This window comes from Plectropomus leopardus, chromosome 1 (genome assembly GCF_026936395.1).
Source record: "Plectropomus leopardus strain MGB_pleo_1.0 chromosome 1, ASM2693639v1, whole genome shotgun sequence".
Lineage (NCBI taxonomy): Eukaryota > Metazoa > Chordata > Actinopteri > Perciformes > Serranidae > Plectropomus > Plectropomus leopardus.
Genome location: NC_142176.1, coordinates 13868410 through 13885524, shown reverse-complemented (window position 1 = coordinate 13885524; position 17115 = coordinate 13868410). Strand labels below are relative to the sequence as shown.

The 17115-nt window shown below is 40.4% G+C and overlaps 4 protein-coding genes across 5 annotated transcripts; 2 read left to right on the top strand and 2 right to left on the bottom strand.

Moving 5' to 3' along the window:
• Positions 1-1000: 1000 nt before the first annotated feature.
• LOC121943933 (tyrosinase-like) lies at positions 1001-4977 on the top strand. Its single transcript, XM_042487548.2, has 7 exons — positions 1001-1996; positions 2081-2291; positions 2468-2609; positions 3289-3509; positions 3643-3753; positions 3856-3905; positions 4018-4977. Exons 1-7 carry the CDS (start codon positions 1223-1225, stop codon positions 4141-4143), a joined length of 1635 nt encoding a protein of 544 aa, XP_042343482.2. The 5' UTR covers positions 1001-1222; the 3' UTR covers positions 4144-4977.
• Positions 4839-8214, bottom strand: txnl4b (thioredoxin-like 4B). Its single transcript, XM_042489681.2, has 3 exons — positions 8001-8214; positions 7754-7905; positions 4839-6221 (listed from the first exon to the last, which is right to left on the bottom strand). Exons 1-3 carry the CDS (start codon positions 8130-8132, stop codon positions 6056-6058), a joined length of 450 nt encoding a protein of 149 aa, XP_042345615.1. The 5' UTR covers positions 8133-8214; the 3' UTR covers positions 4839-6055.
• Positions 8215-8353: 139 nt separating this feature from the next.
• Positions 8354-10215, top strand: trmt10c (tRNA methyltransferase 10C, mitochondrial RNase P subunit). The gene has a single exon (XM_042492691.2). The coding sequence runs from the start codon at positions 8640-8642 to the stop codon at positions 10119-10121; it is 1482 nt and encodes a 493-aa protein (XP_042348625.2). The 5' UTR covers positions 8354-8639; the 3' UTR covers positions 10122-10215.
• A 430-nt stretch (positions 10216-10645) lies between these two features.
• On the bottom strand, positions 10646-17115 carry blzf1 (basic leucine zipper nuclear factor 1). 2 transcript variants are annotated; one of them, XM_042492672.2, is made up of 7 exons: positions 16979-17115; positions 16590-16666; positions 14236-14696; positions 13684-13883; positions 13304-13432; positions 12081-12318; positions 10646-12000 (listed from the first exon to the last, which is right to left on the bottom strand). In XM_042492672.2, the coding sequence occupies exons 2-7, from the start codon at positions 16606-16608 to the stop codon at positions 11815-11817; spliced, it is 1233 nt and encodes a 410-aa protein (XP_042348606.1). In that variant the 5' UTR covers positions 16609-16666; positions 16979-17115; the 3' UTR covers positions 10646-11814. The 2 variants fall into 2 exon arrangements, with proteins under 2 accessions (XP_042348606.1, XP_042348614.1); XM_042492680.2 differs by having other exon boundaries at positions 16868-17019.

Genomic DNA, 17115 nt, shown 5'->3' with positions numbered 1-17115 from the left:
TATTTAACCTTTAAACACCTGAGCAAATTGGCTTGATGTCTTTTAAAAGCATGGGAAGAAATTACAAGAATATTACCTGAAACTGAGCAAAAAAGAAAAGAAAAAATGTAAAAACAAAAAAATAGAGCAAAAAAAAAAAAAAAAAAGAATAATGAATCAATATATATATATGAAGTAGTAATCATCATCATCATTATTATTATTTTTTTGCACACATATTTTTTAATAGTTTTGACTACATACAAGTTTGATACATTGCATTGTAGTTTAAGGCACAGTTTTTTATTTTACACATTTTGCAGTCTCTGCACATTGCACATATTATGATTTAAATATTCACAGATTAGTGGCAATTGACTATTACTGTGTTTTTAACATGTATATTTTTGCACACTTACATACTCAGCATATTTACATACTTTATTAAAAATATTTACATGCTGTCCTAGTTGTTTACTCTAATAAACCACAATTTCAACAATTTCACAGAAATGCAAAACTATAAAAAGATGCATTAAAAAAGGGGGCAAACCACCACAACTATGCCCAGGGGCCCATTGTCTCATAACCTGTTCTTGCAAGTCCAAAAGTTGTTATCACCATTACTCATTTGGACACACACAAAAAAAGAAAAAAGGGTCCAGGTTGAAAAACATCAAGTTAACCCTTAATGGGCCTCTTCTGTTGAATGGTGGATATTGCACAGCATAGATTTGCTCACAAAAAGGACAGCTATACAGTACCACATGTGATCAATACCTCTAAAGGGCATGGTACAACCCTGTGTTATAAGGGTTTGTTTTTTTGACACACACACACACACACACACACACACACAGAGCAGCTGATCAAACCAGATTAACTCCTGGGTCTTCTGTTGACACAGCTGATTCAACAACAGCCATGCCATTCACTTTTAATACTTTTTAGAAATGAACCATATATGTAGTAGGACAGAAAGAGTGTGATGAGCCTATGTGACTGGTCAAGTGATGTAACACACAATCTTATGTAAGAGCTAAAGCAATGTAAAGGTACATCCGTCTGGAGACTTCACAGAAATGGTTGCGTATCACCTGTGCAAATATTGCAGCATGAAAATCAAACTATAAGAGCCTTATGAACTTTGCCCTTTAAAAGGAAGTTGCCAGTGATGAGCTGGTGAGTTTGCTGTATCCGTCTGGTGTTTTATGAAGTCCAGTGATCTGTCTCCATCTCCAACATGCTGCTGCATTGGATTCGGCTGGTCCTTTTGCTATATCTGACGGGCCTTGGAGCTGTAGAGGCTCAGTTTCCACGTCCCTGTACCACACCAGAGGCTCTGCAGACCCGGATGTGTTGCCCCATCTGGAATGGCTCTCCTTGTGGGTTTAGCTCAGGGAGAGGAGTTTGTGCGCCACATCCTGCAAGAGACCTCCCAAAACCAGTGGACTACAGGGTGAGCTGGCCTCGGGCCTTCTATGATTCGGTGTGTACATGCTGGGGGAACTATGATGGATTCGACTGTGGTCAGTGCCTCCCGGGCTGGAGAGGACCCCAATGTCTGCAACGGCATCATGTGGAGAGGAAGGAGATAACTGATCTGACTGATCCTGAGAGAGAGACATTCATCTCAAGCTTGCACCAGGCAAAACAAAGCCTCAGCAGCAGATATATGATTTTAACAAGCAATGACACAACAGTGGATGGGAATTATGAATTTCAAAACACAAGTGTCTACAATCTGTACGTATGGATGCACTACTACTCAGCTAAGAGCTACGCTGAATCTGAAAATAATGCTGCACACCGGGGCCCTGCTTTTATCTTCTGGCACCGAGTGTTTCTCCTCTTTATCGAGAGAGAAATCAGGGAGCTCACTGGGAACCAAGACTTCTACATCCCATACTGGGACTGGACCAGAACCAACCACTGCAACATCTGCACCAACCAGTACTTTGGGGGAGTTGGCCGAGATGGTCGCATAGACAGTGCTTCCCTTTTCTCAAAGTGGAAGGTGAGATATTGCTCTCATTCTTTACCCAATGCTCCTGATTTCTCTTCATTAACCTCGCAACCTCCTCATTTTTTTTCTTTGCAGACGATATGTCCGTTTCAGCAAAGTCTTGGCATAATCTGCATCCACACCGATGTGTCTGATCCTGCACATCTGATCCGCAACCCCGGAAAAGATCCAATGTACAAAACACTGCCAACCACTGAGGATGTTGAAGACACAATGGCAGAGACCCTTTTTGACACCCCTCCATTTGACAAAACATCAAGGACAAGCTTCAGGAGCAAACTAGAAGGTGGATTAAATGTCTAATACGTATCTTATATTTGTTATTAGGGACAGGTGACTTTTACTTCAAATTTCTGCAACAAGAATTTCAACAATCTATAATTTATGTGAGTGAAAATTCTAAAATAAAAAGCAATAAAGGAGTAGTGAGCAGTAGTAAAAGGTGTCCCGCTGCCCTTGCAGGTTTTGATATTCCCAATGATTCTCGACACCTGAATGCCTCTATGCACAACCTGGTCCACAGATACCTCAACGGCACCATGTCTCTGGTGCCCACTGCAGCCAATGACCCCATTTTCATGCTTCATCACAGCTTCATTGACAAGTAGGTCATGAATTTTAAGTCTTTATCAAATTTGCATTAAAGCATAGGCTGACATTTTTAGTTTATTTGAAAACAGTACTTTCATGCAGTACAGTAAAAAGGTTATTCGTACAGATAAATTTGTTTCTTTGTGCAAGTTAAACTGGAGCTTTTATTGTAAAATGAAAACAGTTTCTTCCTGTGCCTTTGTTGGAATTAAATAATCATCTGTTATTCACACCTCTAGCTCCTCATTAACCCCCATAACCCACTGGGCAACTTGGCAATAAACAAACTAGTAGATTCAAAAAATAAGCTAGGGAAAAATGTCTAATTTAAAACTATTTTTTGATTATTATCATGAATAAATATTCAAAATTATAGTATTCTAAGCATTTTTCCAGTCCATTTCCTTTTTTAAACTTTCTTCTACCTTTTTCCTTTTTAAATTTTCATTTATGTATTTATCTTTTACTAATTTTCCGGTCATTTTCTTGTACTTCTAACTAATTTATTGCTAATTTTTGGCTCATTTCTTTTTTCCTGCTCATTCTCCCCATGTTTTTGGAAGAAATCAAGCAAATTTGCTCAGGTTTTGAAGGGTTAATCTTTGGAAACAAAGATCCAGTTGTGGATTTCTACCTTGTGCTCTGCTCCAAATCAGGATTTTTATTCCCTGTGTTGTGTTAATGGGTGTCAGGCTTCTTGAGAAGTGGCTGCAGAACCACAGTGAAGCGAGCTACCCTGACAGTGACCAGGTCTATCCAGCACAGAGAGCGCAGGCCTACATGGCCCCCTTCTTCCCTCTACGCACCAACAACTACTACTGGGGCCGGGACATCCAGAGCCTGGGATACAGCTACAGGGAACATAGCCTCCGTCGCTCTGGAGCTGTTAGCAGCATCGTCAAACAGGCCACAGGTAGAGATGATTGTAAAACCAATGTAAGAGCTGATGATAACTCGTGCCTGTATGGTGCTGGACATAAAAAAATAAAATAAATAAAAGTAAAACTATAAATAAATAAAATAAAAATGTTTTCCCTCATTATCAGGGTTTGTTGAGGAATCTGCAGCCAGCGGGGTCCAGTGGCAGTGGCCTGTTGTGGTTGTATTCAGCGTTGCATTGCTCTGTGTTGGTGTTGGAGCTGCTTATAAATGCAAAGGTAAGAATTATTATTGATGGCTAGTTAATGGATTTAAAGAAAATTCAGAGAGATTGTGAAGGCTGTGCAGAATATTTGTCTAACCATATTATCTTTATTTAGACAAAATACGGAGCACACAAGACACTGCGACAGAGGAGAAAGAGTCAGAGGTGAGCCGTCACTTTTCATATGTCGTATGTATTTTTGATTACTCACAGAAGTGGAGACTAAACTGAACTGCACCACTTTTGATGTCCTCCCATGCCCTTTCCTTGAGTGCAGCTTGACTACAGGTCCAACTCTCTGTATGCAGTCTGGGTTAAAGAGAGGAACATCGACAAGTCATCAGCAGCTCCACCAGAGGGGAGAGGAGACAGCGAGGAGTCAACTGTGGAAATACATCTTTAGATTCACAGGGAAGGAGAGTCAATCAGATGCAAATTAGAAAAAGCCTGATCAGTGTATAGGCCACCAAACACTGAAAATAACATATATCATTGGTGGTATTGTCTAGTTGGGAATACACAACACAATAGTCATGCTGTCTAACAGTCAGCAGCAAAGCTGACTGTCGCAGTTATTTTGTGATTTTGTGACGGCTTTAAAGATCATCTTGCCAGTGCGTCCTGTAGTGTGAAGTTTTGTTAAGTGATTTTTACATCCCCTGATCTGTTCATTCTATTTCTATGGTCTGCACTCTGGTTGTTTGTGAGTGGAATCTGTTAATGTGTGTGATGTGCTGTTTTTGTCAAATTGTTTTTCTTCACATACTTTAGGAACAGAGCTGTTAAAGGGCCGCGAAGGATTTATTAGCATCTAGCAGTGAGGCGGAAGATTTAAAACTTATTCTGTGCACCAAACATGTAGGAGAACCACAGTGCAGGGTTCCTACAGCTTAAGGCAAATTCGATTTAAGACTTTTTAAAGACATTTTTAATAACACTCGCAATTAAATTTAAGAACAATATTACAATAACCAAAATTGAAGGATTGCCAATAGAGGCCTTATTTTCAGATAAATGAATTTAATGCGTTTAAATACTTTTTAAGGGTCCGCGGGAACCTGATAGTGGCTGGTGCGAAAAAGAGCCAGATAAATGGTGCAAGATATAATATAAAATTTTATTTAAAAAAAATAAAGTACATCGGATAAATGAATTGTATCTCTGCTGATATACAGCTCTTTTCCATGGGAAACATCAAAATGACACTGCATTTTCACAATAAATAAATCAAAATAAAGTTGCAGAACCTCATTTATCAAAATGCACACATTCTCTGAGACAAATAGAATATGAGAAAGGCTGACAGGATAGATTATGGAAACATCAGTTATTTTCATTGATTAAATGTCCTGCTGTTTAAAAAAATGACTAATGGGAACCTTAACAAAGCCCACTGGATTTTTTTTCAATACATTTTGGCCTCTGCAACCAATCAAACTAGTACTGACAGTAACTGTATTTTCAGGGGGTTTGGGTAAACGGTGCTCTTGTGTACATATGTGCATTAAAAGGTGCCCTGTGGAGGTTTATTTCAAACAAACAAACAAAGTTGCTGTTTACAGTGTGTCTTTTCCAAGACAAATTGTGTGTATCCTTGAGGTCTAACGGACGCGTTGAATGCAGGTCCCTGTTTACAAGCTTCTTCTCCGCTCTCACACAGTGCCTTCACATTAATGAGTTTCCTGACTTGTTACCTGTTGATCAATATGATAACAACTGAAATGTGAAACACGACACTTGCACAAGAGCCGAGGCCAAAAGGATTCACACATAAAGACAGCTCTACGGTGTTAATCGTGGTCAAAAACTCCACAAGGAACCTTTAAACACAAGGAGTACAGAGATATCTTCCCCTGTATGAAAACCTCTTCAGATGGTTGTTCATAAGTCAAACTAATTTTAGTCAGTTAACCCCTTGAAACCTGGATTGACATCAGTTTTCCTGTGAAATGTTGGGATGCATTTTACAAGTTACTTTGAAACCTAAGCAAATGGGTTTGATTTTCTTCAAAAACATGAGAAAAAAGGCAATTAGAAACTTGAGAAATGTCCTAAAAACTAAAAGAAATTAGTAAAAGGTGCAAGAAAATGATTTTTTTTTGCTTATCTTCAGGTCATTTTCTTGTAACTTTTTTTCTACTAACTTCCTGCTAATTTTCAGGCAATGTTTTGTTGAGTTGCACATTGCTTCGTACCCTTGCTTTTGAAAGAATTCAAACCAATTTGCTCAGGTTTTAAAGGGTTAACCAGCCGGGTTGATGCCACACAGTGAGAAATCATTATGACAATAAGGCTGCACAGTTGAGGTGTTGACTTTAAATTCCATGGTAAAGGAGATCATATTTGGGAATATTTTGAGGGTCTATGGGACTCTGGACAATCATCTTCCCACGCATGGCTCCTCTGTATATCACCTCAATCAGATCCATGAAATCTTGTTTGGTCTTGAAGCTGCCGACAAACTTGGTGTGATCTGGAGAGCTGAGAGACAAATAAGTAAAATAATTATCAACCAAAAAGAGTCAAACTGCCTCTTTTTCCCTACATTTTGAATATCGGTGGTAACTGAGGTAAATCTGCATATGTCAGCTTCTCAAATGTAAACACCTGATGCTTTTTTTAAACCACATAGCTTAGGGATGTGTACTGTTGGTCTGTTGGCTATTGGGAATAGTGATGGCCCTTTGAAATACTACAGTGTTTAACAGTGGGGCTGCCACCTATGACTATTTTCATTATCATTTAATCTGTTGATGTTAAATTAATGGTTTGAAACTAATCATTTAATTGGTTAATCATTGCAGCTCTATTTTATTTAATTGATGAGTTATAGAAATTATTCAATTGATCGATCAGTCCATCAACAGAAAATTAATCTGCAGCTATTTTGATAATCAATTAATTGTTTAAGTAATTCTCTGGGCAAAAATGCACACAAATTCACATAAATTGAATGTTTTTTGGGGGGATGGGGGTGGGGGGTGAACATGTCAATGCGCTCTGCAAATTATGCTGATCTTTTTCTCCTATTCTATGACTTTACAGACCAAACAGTGAGAAATAATTGTCATATAAATTGATGATAAAAATCGTTGGTTCCAGCCCAATTTCAAAACATTTTGTTTGGAAAATCTTAAATTTATGTTAGCTATCAGAAGTGTTATAATGTCATTAAGTAAATATAGTTTTAAGGGAGTATGTGTACTTTACTTGAGTTTTTGTATTTATATCAGCTTTCCCGTTAACTCCACTACACTTCCCCTTGGCATTTTAGTTACTCACTATAAAATAAGGGATGAAGCGAGGAAGAAAGGAGGAAGTAAGGGGCAGATGGATGAGTGAAGGAATAGGAGGGAAGAAAAAAAAGTTTTTGTCTTGAAATCCTTTCAGTTGTGAAAAAAAAGTCTCGTTTTTCTTCAAGTCTAACATTGGCCCGATTTTCAAGGTGGTGCAAGTTAAAAAGAAGTAAACTTTATAATTCTCAGAATTCTGACTGCTTGTTTTTTTTTGTTGACAGAATTTTACTCCAGTGATATTCTAATGGGTAACTTTAACTTCTCCCAAAGTCATTTTCTGGTGATATATCTGTACTTTTACTCTTAGATTGACTTGAAGATACTTCATCTTCATCAAGGACTGACTGAGGGAGGACTGATGCGGAGGACTATGAGGCCTGATCATGCACGTGATGCATAAACCAGACTTCATTATTTACCTAATACAGGTGCTCTGTTTGCACTTAAATCTGTTAATTCAGGTTGTGCGCACTGTGAATTTTAAACAGTAATACATATATTATCATTAATTTGACACATGGTTTTTAATCTTCACTTCAATACCCATTCAATTGCTATTTTATTGTGTATAACAAGGCACTGAGCTACTGGAACCTTAAATTTCCATATGGGATTTATAAATATCTATCTATCTATCTATCTATCTATCTATCTATCTATCTATCTATCTACCTATCTATCAGAGGCTATCGGGCAGTCACAGCCTCAGTAACTCACCCATAGTCCACCTTCATGTGCTGTCCATTGAAAAAGAAAACGGTGGAGGGGATGTAACTGATGTCAAAGTATCTCGTGTAGATGGGAGCTTTATCCACATCGACGATGTAGATGGATGCCATGTTACTCAGGTCATGGGCAGTTTTTGACAGCTGGGATTAAAGTGACAGATTAGCAAAAGCGAAACAGTCGTCACATTAACATGAAACAGCTGTTTATGAATTAGCATTAATAATCTGCTTCTTACAATCTCATCGAGCTGGAGACAAACCAGGTCTTCGTCCCTCCCAAACCTCAGAACTACGACCTTTTCTGCCACTCCTTTGATAACATCGTCTATGTCCTTTTTGCAAGTTAATTTTGGTAAAAACAAACTCATTTTCGATGCTAACAAGCTGGTTTCTCTTGTTGTGCTAACAAGAGGAAACTACGTCATTGATGCTGTGCGACACTGAAAAATATCCGCCCGGAAGCTACAATTAAAGTTAGTCTGAACGTGATTAATATAATTCATATTGGGGTGAAATAAACTAAATTAGTACTGGTTTTATTTTTTTTGTTATGGTAAGATCGATAAACATTTAGGGTTAGACAAGCTGTGTGGTCATACCATGCATATGGCGGGGGACATATTATATATGTGACACCGTTCAAACAACGTGACCTTCTCCTAATATTTGACAAGCTGCGGGGTATTAACACAACTTCGGGAATATTTAGCACACAAGATTCAGATGTTAGATGTTACAGCTTCATGAAGGTGGAAAACGGAGAGAACTGCGTTGCTAAAGCTTTTTGTTCCGCTTGGATCCTGAAAGACACGGTGACAGTCTGTGTTTCCTCGTTTTAGTAGCTCACTTTTGACAGTTTTGGCTATTTTATCGCGATGTTACGGCTCTTCGCTAATCAAGGTTTTAATGAACTCTGGAAATGCAGTCATTTTGTGGCATCCTTTGTCACCAAGAGGCAAGTCACAAGTTTCCTCCCAGTATGCAGCACTGGTCTCATCCCTGCTCGCCACTTTAACACTGGGATCCAGGTGTGGAATGACGCCATCCAGACAAAAACGGATAATACTGAGGACATACACACAGTAGATGTGGACAAGTGGAAATCCGTAATGAGAGTACAAGTGGCTTCACAAGAGAAACAAGTCAATGAGGACGACGAGGAAGTAAGTGATGATCAAGAAATCCCCTCAGGTGGTTCTTCTCTGGAGGCAACCCGAGACCTGGTTGCAATGTGGCAGCTGGCTGGGAAGTTTGTGCCTAAAGAGATTACTGATGCAGAGCTTCAGGCGCTGGCGGACCTCACCACCAAGTCCTCCAGGAAGAAGTATCTGAAGTACCTGGCAATAAAGGAGGGCCGCAAAAGGTCCTGGAAGGAGAAGCAGCAGCAGAAGAAGGCAGATAGGGAAGCTTTAAGACAACAGGACGGCGATGCGGAGGATTGGAAAAAGCCTGCGCTCAAAAACACGATGTTCCTCAATCTATGGGGCCGCACAGTGGACAAGCACATGGCCTGGAACAGCGCCCGGTCCATGCTATTCGGCCAACCGCTAGTGTTTGACATGAGCTACGATTCCAACATGGGCAGACGTGAGTTGGTGAACGCGGTGTCCCAGCTGATGGAGGCCGAAGGGTGGAATCGACGTGCCATCGAGCCCTACCACATCCATTTTTGCAACCTTGAGGCAAACGGGGCCTACAAGAAGGAGCTGATCAGGCGATATGGTGCTGAAGCGTGGGAACACCTGCTCATCACCGACTCTGAGAAACAGCACGTGGATCTGTTCCCCCGCGAACAGCTCGTGTACCTCACCGCAGACTCCCCCAATGTTCTCCGCAAGTACGACCACGACAAGGTCTACATCATCGGAGCTCTGGTGGATCGGACGATCCAGAAAGGAGTGACGTTGGCCAACGCCAAGCGTCTGAATCTGGCCACGGCACGTTTACCGCTTGATGAGTTCCTCCAATGGGATATTGGAGCCAAAACTTTGACCCTGGACCAGATGATCCGCATCATGCTCTGCATGAAGGACACGGGGAAGTGGGACGAGGCGTTGAAGTTCGTGCCCCAGAGGAAGCACGATGGCTTTCATCAAGAACTGACAGAGAAGAGTAACGCAAACGACAAGTTCACCTGTCAGGATGCTGTCAGGCCGTTAGGGTCTGCAAAAATTGAGAGGACATTTAAAAATGAAGGCCTGTACAGGTCTGAAAAAGGCTTTGGGTTCAGTGGCAGAGACAGAAAGGCCGGACTGAGCAGTGACAGAGCTGCAACCAGAGTACGGACATCATTAAGGAGCAACTTGGAGGGAGGAAAAATTGCAGGCAAAGGCAAGATGTGGTGGACTGATGAGTGAAGTAAACAACATTTGCAGTTTGTTATTATAAGGATGTGTCTGAGGAAATGTCAATAACTGAGACAAGTGGGGAATAAAGTGTTGCTGTAAGTCATAGTGGTCATTTACCTGCTGCTTTTATACTTCAGGGAAATAAACGACATTTTTTGTTTTACAAAAAAAGTAGAAACTACTTTGGTCTTTATTTTTGTATGACATGGAAAACAAAATATGTCAGTTTCTTTTCTCTGGAGGCTTTCAATGCAAATAATAGCATCAACAATAATCAAGACTTTTTTCATGCAGATGAACGTTACCAAAATATACAGATTGAGTTTAGAAAATTGCAAAAAGGCATGTGTGTGGAGCTTCATAAGTCACTGCAAGTTTTGGTACTGAAAACAAAATTTGGATTTGTAAAAGAGAACATTGATAGTGAAAAATAAAACACAAGCATTTTGTTTTGTCTCTCAAAATGTCCTTTTTCTCAGTTTCAACTTCTGTTACTGTTTTTGCATGGAGGAAAAAATAAAATTACTATTACATAAAATAATCATTTTTAATGCCTGCATTTTAATTTTCAATTTTTTTTCCATCACCAACATGTCCTTTTTCAACAGTACATTTTACTTTTGATGCCAAAACTTGCCATCGCTGTTCTAGCTCCGTACATGTACAATATATTACTTGTCATTTCATAGTAGTGTACTCTGAGGCAAAAAAAATCTTTTTTTTTTTAAATCATTACTTACAAAGAATGAAGCTAACATGACTCATTGAAACAAAATCAAACATAATAATTCGAAATCTTATAGTAAAATATTAAGACAAATGAAAAACTTTCTTTGTACGACCACAAAAGTCAAAATCTTTGCAAATAACTGGACGTGTGGTTGAACTGCGGCACCATAATATAGTTTTTTACAGTCCCACCGCTTATAAATATTGAATGTATAACAGCCTTTTCAGCATGCATTATACAAACTATTAATACATTTTTTTTAAAAATTAATAGCACCATCATATTGAGAAACTGGGGAGACCCCTGCAGTAAAAGACACATCATCACTTTTTTGTTACTGTTTTGGGTAAATAGTTCATTTTCAATTGTTTAACTTCCTGGAGGGTCTTTCCACAACAGGCTGCCCCTTCGAGCCTCAGGTGAACACACACACACACACACACACACTGCAGCCTGTTTGCTCCATTATTTGCACATTGACATATTATAGGTTCACCATGTTATTATTACTTAAATAACTAGCCTAATGTTTGAGTTTGATCAGCAGACACACCAACAGTGTCTGTTCAACGTGTAACACTGACTCATTTCTACCTCACACATCAGCAATAAATAACACTTTCTCTATTTTAAACCAGACTCTGAAATGCACTCTGTTTTCACCACTTTCACATCATAAACCCTGAAGGAGCAACTCCTTTTTCATATTTCCTTTTCAAGTTAAAGAGAGCAAAAATAATCAGCAGGATGATAAAAATAAAAAGCATCTGAAACTTTGGAAATGCACTAAAATGAGTACCACATAACCGAAACAGTCTTCTAGAGCAGCTGACTTTTGATGTAGACTGAAGAAATCACAACACAGAGCAGCAATTCTCCAGAGAGCAGTTCTGTTCCAGTCTCAGTCATATAAAACACGCTCTGATGCAGCGTCGGAGTCAGATGGCGACACTTTGTCGCACTATGACCTCTCTAGAGCACCAGGATGTCTCCACTGCAGCGCTCGCAGCAGTTAAAAGTAATGTTCTCGTAGCGGGTGTACGGGTGAAATCTGCCGATGCTCTTCTTATTGCTGAGAAAATTTGAGGGGCTGGAGTCACTGAGCGGAGGATCTGCCTTGCTTTCTGAACAGGAGATTGGATCTAAAATCTTCAGCACCTGAGACAGAAAACAACACATTCATGAAGCTCTTTATGACAAATGTTGGTCAGATTTGTATAAGGATGTAAAATTCAGACCTTCTCAGCCATTTTCTCAGCCGGAGTGCTGCAGAGCTGCTCAGCTGTTGCGCTGCTGCTCTTCACAACACTGCCGCTGCCGCTGCTGCTGGTTGTGTTTCCCAGCAGGTGGGAGTTGATGGCGTCCGCCAGCTTGTGATTGGCTGCTGCCAGCTCTCCTGTGCTGAGGGGCTGTGCACTGGGGTAGTACGTCTGCTGTCGGCCCCACTGCAGAGACACCAGGAGCTGCTCCAGAGATCTGACCACGGGACAGAAAGCAACGTCAGCAAAAAGATCATCACCTCTCCTAACAAAATACTGCACGTGTGCGCAAACTCTCGAACCTCTGGCCCTTCGATTGTACCTGAGCGGCGGCCAACAACCGCCGGCACACACAATTCACTATCAGTGAATCTGCCGTGAACCTTGAACCTTATTTGTTCAACACTGTTCTTATCTTTGACTCAGATAATGTTCGGTAGTGTTCACACTGCTATCGCTGAATGTTGTGTGTAGCATGTATAGTTATGCAGTATGATAACGTCTCACAGCAGGACTCTGCACAGATTCATCAGGTCTTTACATTAATTTGCTATAAGTGGTCGATTTTTTTTTTACATAGGTGTCTCGAAGTGAACTATAATGTATCAAGGTGCAAGTCAAGTCCTTTGTACACTTTTTCCAATAACGTTAATTCAGTGAAGTTAAATCACTGCATGTGACAAAAGTGATTTGTGATGCAGGAGAATAATAAAGAGGTCACAGAATAGAAATGACTAAAAGCATAAATGTTTACCAGGTTCAACAAGTGATTAGGGTTGGGTGTGAGGACTCGAATACTAAATTTGAATGTCAGTGTTTGTTCAGTCTTTAGAGTAATTGCTTTTGCTGCTTTATAAATGTTGCATGTGGAATGGCAACCAAGTACAAAGGGTGATGTTTGAAGTATTTCAATGAAATATAAAAAATGAGCATTGCAAGCCATGCCATGTTAAACTTTGTATCATAGCTGATCTCTACAGTCTGTACATATAAAATAGAACAACATCTGGAGCTACGACTTTATTTATTATTTATCTGGTAGCTGAATCCAAAGTTACACTGACACAACGTTAGCCTGCAGGCAGTCCCGGCACGCTGAATTTAACAGTTTGTGTTCTCTTTTCTTCATTTTCAGTATTTTTAAGTTGGGAGCTAATGAGCAACTCACTTCATTTAGTAATTACGGATTGACTGCGTGTTACCTGTGAGTGAGCACCATGTCTCTGGAGAACTCCTCTCTCTCTAACAGCAGGTCCTGAATGGCTCCTTGTGCCTCTCTGGTCTGTCTCTGCAGAGCTGCTCTGGCATTCGTCAGCTCCTCTGCCATGACTCTGTGGAGACAACGTTCATGCAAGGCTTTATTCAGCATTGCAACCTTAATTATGTAGAAGAAAAGCCTTTTTTTTTATCTGTCCTCCTCCAACAATGCTGAAGTGTCCTTGATGGATTCTTGCAGAATGAGAAGAGAAAGAGGAGAGCAACAACTGCCTTGAAATAAAATTCCCCATCCCCTCTATCATTTCCTTTTCTTAATATCCAACTATTTCTTTTTGTCACACAATTATTTTGTCTATTTCATTACCTGCTGGCGAGGAACTTGCTCCTCCAAACGTCACACTGGATACTCATCCGCTCCAGCTGCTCTGCGGTGTGTGCCAGACTCCGGCCTAGAGCCTCATTCTCCAGAATCAGCTGGTTCTTCTCCCGTGACAGACGCTCAAAGTGGTACTGGAGGTCATCGCCCACCGACGCCACCAGCAGTTTCTTTAGCTCACGGTTCACCTGGTGAAAAGAATGAGACACAGTCACCAAATTCATTTTACAGCTGTAAACAGGCACGAAGAAATTCACTTTGTCTTTTTTATTCACTTACATGCACTTAATTACTGGAAAGATAAAAAAATAAGTGATCTCATTTCTAACGCTACTCAAAGAGACAAAAAACAGTATGATGACATTGTGTTAAATATTTGGACTATTTGGACTTAAACATTGAAATTCATGGATAATGTTACTGATCCCTGTACAGTTCTGTTTGTCCATACTTCTAGCATGTTTTGATACGTGAAACAGCACTAAACCTGAATGTAAAAGCCTTGTATGTCAAAATAAAATGTTTTATTCTGGGCCTTACCTCTGTCTGCACACGCAGCTGATTGCAGAGTCCCTCCTTGTCCTGCAGCAGCCTGCGTTCAGAGTTCTGCAGCTTCTCCAGCTGTCCTCTCCAGTCCTCCACCAGAGGCAGCGGGGGAGAGCCCTGCTCCTCAGTCTGCTGCCCAGCCTCCCCCTTCCCCTCGGCGGCTCCTGTTCGACTACTCCGGCTAATAGCAGCACGTGGGACGACGATCCTTACAGCCTCCACCTCTATGCAGGCCTCCCGACTCACCTTGCCCAGGTGGAGCACCCCGAGAGGCTGGGGGGCAGCAGGGGGGGCAGGATGGGTAGATTTGGGGCTGTGTTTTGGGCTTGCCACCTTAAGGAGAGGAGGTGCAGGCGGACCTGGAGGCAGTGTATCTGTGTTTATCTCCAGGATGAGAGGCGGTTTTTCAGTTTCCATGCCATCGCCAGCGCCTCGGATAGGCACAGAGGCAGAACCTGGAAGAAAAATAAGGTTAAGTTTACATTTTGAACTTAAATGTGTTCCCCTGACTCCAACACATAGCGCTTAACCTGCACGATAAAATAACTGATTTGCTGATGCCAGACAACACAGGCAAAGATTTTAAATGTCATCAAAGTTGCCAAGATACAATCTCTCTCAAGCTGCATGTAAGGCTGGGTATTGAACCTCAATAGTTTTTTGGTTCCCACCAAGATGTGTCTGTTGTACCAAGCACTGAAAACTAGTCAGACTCATAACCTTTTTTTCCTAGATTTTTTTGGGGCTTTTTTAAGCCTTTAATGGCCAAGACAATATAAATGTCAAAGGGGGAGAGAGAGGGGGTGACATGCAGCAAAGAGGCTGGAATCAAACCGGCGGCCGCTGCAACCCTTTCTTTAACTACTCTCTTACCCAGGCTACTTTTTGTGCAGCTGTCTGTGTTTAGACATTATTAAACTTTGGAGAAATCTGTCTTCTCGTGTCAAATGACTAAAAGAGTTTGAGGTTTGTATGAGGAACTTATCCAGAGAGATATATTGTGAACAGTAGCTGGCCGTCAGCACGCCCCCAGTTCGAAGAAGAAGGCTGGAGTCTGAGTTAATCAATGCACTGCTGTGGATGAGGGTCAGCAACAAAATATATTTAAAATCAACTAAAAACAAAGTTTTTCACTGTTCACAGAGTATTTCACTGTTTTACCTTGATGTCAGACTGTGTTTTCAAATGGGAAAATAAAGCTGTTATAGCGTTCTCTTCACAGCCAGATTCCATTGAGAGAAACAGTGATTTAACATAGTTGAACACAGGAGCTGCTGGCTCCCATCAGTTAGTTGCTTTGTGTTAGTGTGTGACTTTGGCGATTTAAAGGCTGAGTTTGGATTCACCAAAGATACACAGTAACACAAACCAACTGACTGACGGAAGCAGCAGAAGACCAGCAGCTCTGACGTTAGGCAGTTAAAGTGACTGTTTTTCTTACTGGAGTCTGGCGGCTTTGACGAGAGCACAGATGGGGAACTGAAGCCAGTAATGGTTTTGCCAACAAAACAGGCGGTCTGAAGGAAAGGTTATAGAGTACACTTAAGCTGATTTTGATTTTTTAAAACTTTTTTTGGTGGTGAAATACCTTTTATTGCTGACCCTCCACAGCAATACATTGCTCAGCTGCTTGTCCAAACTGAGGACTTGTTGACTGACATCTACTGTATATTATAATCTGACTATGGCTAAATAGTAGGGGTCGACCCATATTATTAGATAATAAGACTACTAACCGATATTTGGAATCATTTACAATTAAACTGAGAATTTTTCTGTCAATATTTAAAATTGAATTGAATTGAAATATAACAAACTTTGTTTAAATGCCTTTAGCAAATGTTGAACCAAAACTGAAACTTCCAAAATCATATACAGCAAAATCCCAGCAACCTTTTTTTTTTAAAGTCAAGTGAAAATTCTAAAAAAAAAAAAAAGATTAAATAAAAATTCTTCGCACTTTTTAATTGATTGATGTTATTGGCGGTCATTAAAATAAAATGCAGATACAGATTATCGGCAATATGCCAATAATCGGCCCCAATAATGAACCAGGACGATATTCGGCTGATCACTAATAACTAGTCCATACAACCTCACTTAAAAAACCCTGAACTATCACTTTAAGGGTCTGAATTTACAAATGTAATAAAACACGATCAGGATCATCGATCAAAGAGCCATCTGTGCAGGCTGGATAAGAATTCATTTACCTGCGTAATAATATTTACCTAACTCTACAAATTGATTACTAAGGATAAATATTGAACTAAAGTGGTCTCAAAACGGGCTTAACAGGCAGCAAATGTAAACAAATGAGCTGTAAATCCAGTTAAAACGCAGCATACCTCTGACAGCAGCAGTCATGGTGGAGAGAAGGAAATCTCTTAGATCAGATCAGGTGAGAGCCAGCTGACTCGGCGTCCTGTGACAATCAACAATTGAGAGAAAGTGTTTTTGTTGTTAACAATTGTGATCAGTGTATATTACGACAATCAAAGACGGCCGCCGGTCAAAAGTTCAGGATTAACAGCTGAGATCCTGATAACGTTACACGATAACGGCAGCTAATTTAGCCGGCGAGCTAACGTGCTAACGCTAGCTGTTTGACAACGTAAACACTTACCCGGAAGTTTAACACCCGTTAAAGTATGAGGGAAACTACTAACGATGACGGAAAGACAAGTCATGGGAGCTACATTTTTGGGATTAAGATACAAATTGTTGGATTACATACCGGGTAACAATGGGTCCTCTGTTAATACCATCAATCTGTAATCTTGTCACCGGACACAGTTGGCCTCTGAGGAATACGGTGGCGATTTTTGCCCTGAGCGAAGCCTCTCAGGCAACAAACTCCACCTTAAATACCTT

Excerpts from the sequence above, each read along its gene's own strand:
- blzf1 (XM_042492672.2), bottom strand. Across the intron at positions 13,884-14,235 it reads AGCTGCGTGTGCAGACAGAG|GTGAACCGTGAGCTAAAGAA; the intron begins GTAAGGCCCAGA and ends TCTTTTCACCAG. Across the intron at positions 13,433-13,683 it reads AGCAAGTTCCTCGCCAGCAG|AGTCATGGCAGAGGAGCTGA; the intron begins GTAATGAAATAG and ends TTGTCTCCACAG.
- trmt10c (XM_042492691.2), top strand. The coding sequence starts at position 8,640 with ATGTTACGGCTCTTCGCTAATCAAGGTTTTAATGAACTCTGGAAATGC.
- LOC121943933 (XM_042487548.2), top strand. The coding sequence starts at position 1,223 with ATGCTGCTGCATTGGATTCGGCTGGTCCTTTTGCTATATCTGACGGGC. Across the intron at positions 2,610-3,288 it reads CATCACAGCTTCATTGACAA|GCTTCTTGAGAAGTGGCTGC; the intron begins GTAGGTCATGAA and ends AATGGGTGTCAG. Across the intron at positions 3,906-4,017 it reads CAGAGGAGAAAGAGTCAGAG|CTTGACTACAGGTCCAACTC; the intron begins GTGAGCCGTCAC and ends CCTTGAGTGCAG.
- txnl4b (XM_042489681.2), bottom strand. The coding sequence starts at position 8,132 with ATGAGTTTGTTTTTACCAAAATTAACTTGCAAAAAGGACATAGACGAT. Across the intron at positions 7,906-8,000 it reads GTCTCCAGCTCGATGAGATT|CTGTCAAAAACTGCCCATGA; the intron begins GTAAGAAGCAGA and ends CTTTAATCCCAG. Across the intron at positions 6,222-7,753 it reads CACATGAAGGTGGACTATGG|CTCTCCAGATCACACCAAGT; the intron begins GTGAGTTACTGA and ends TTTGTCTCTCAG.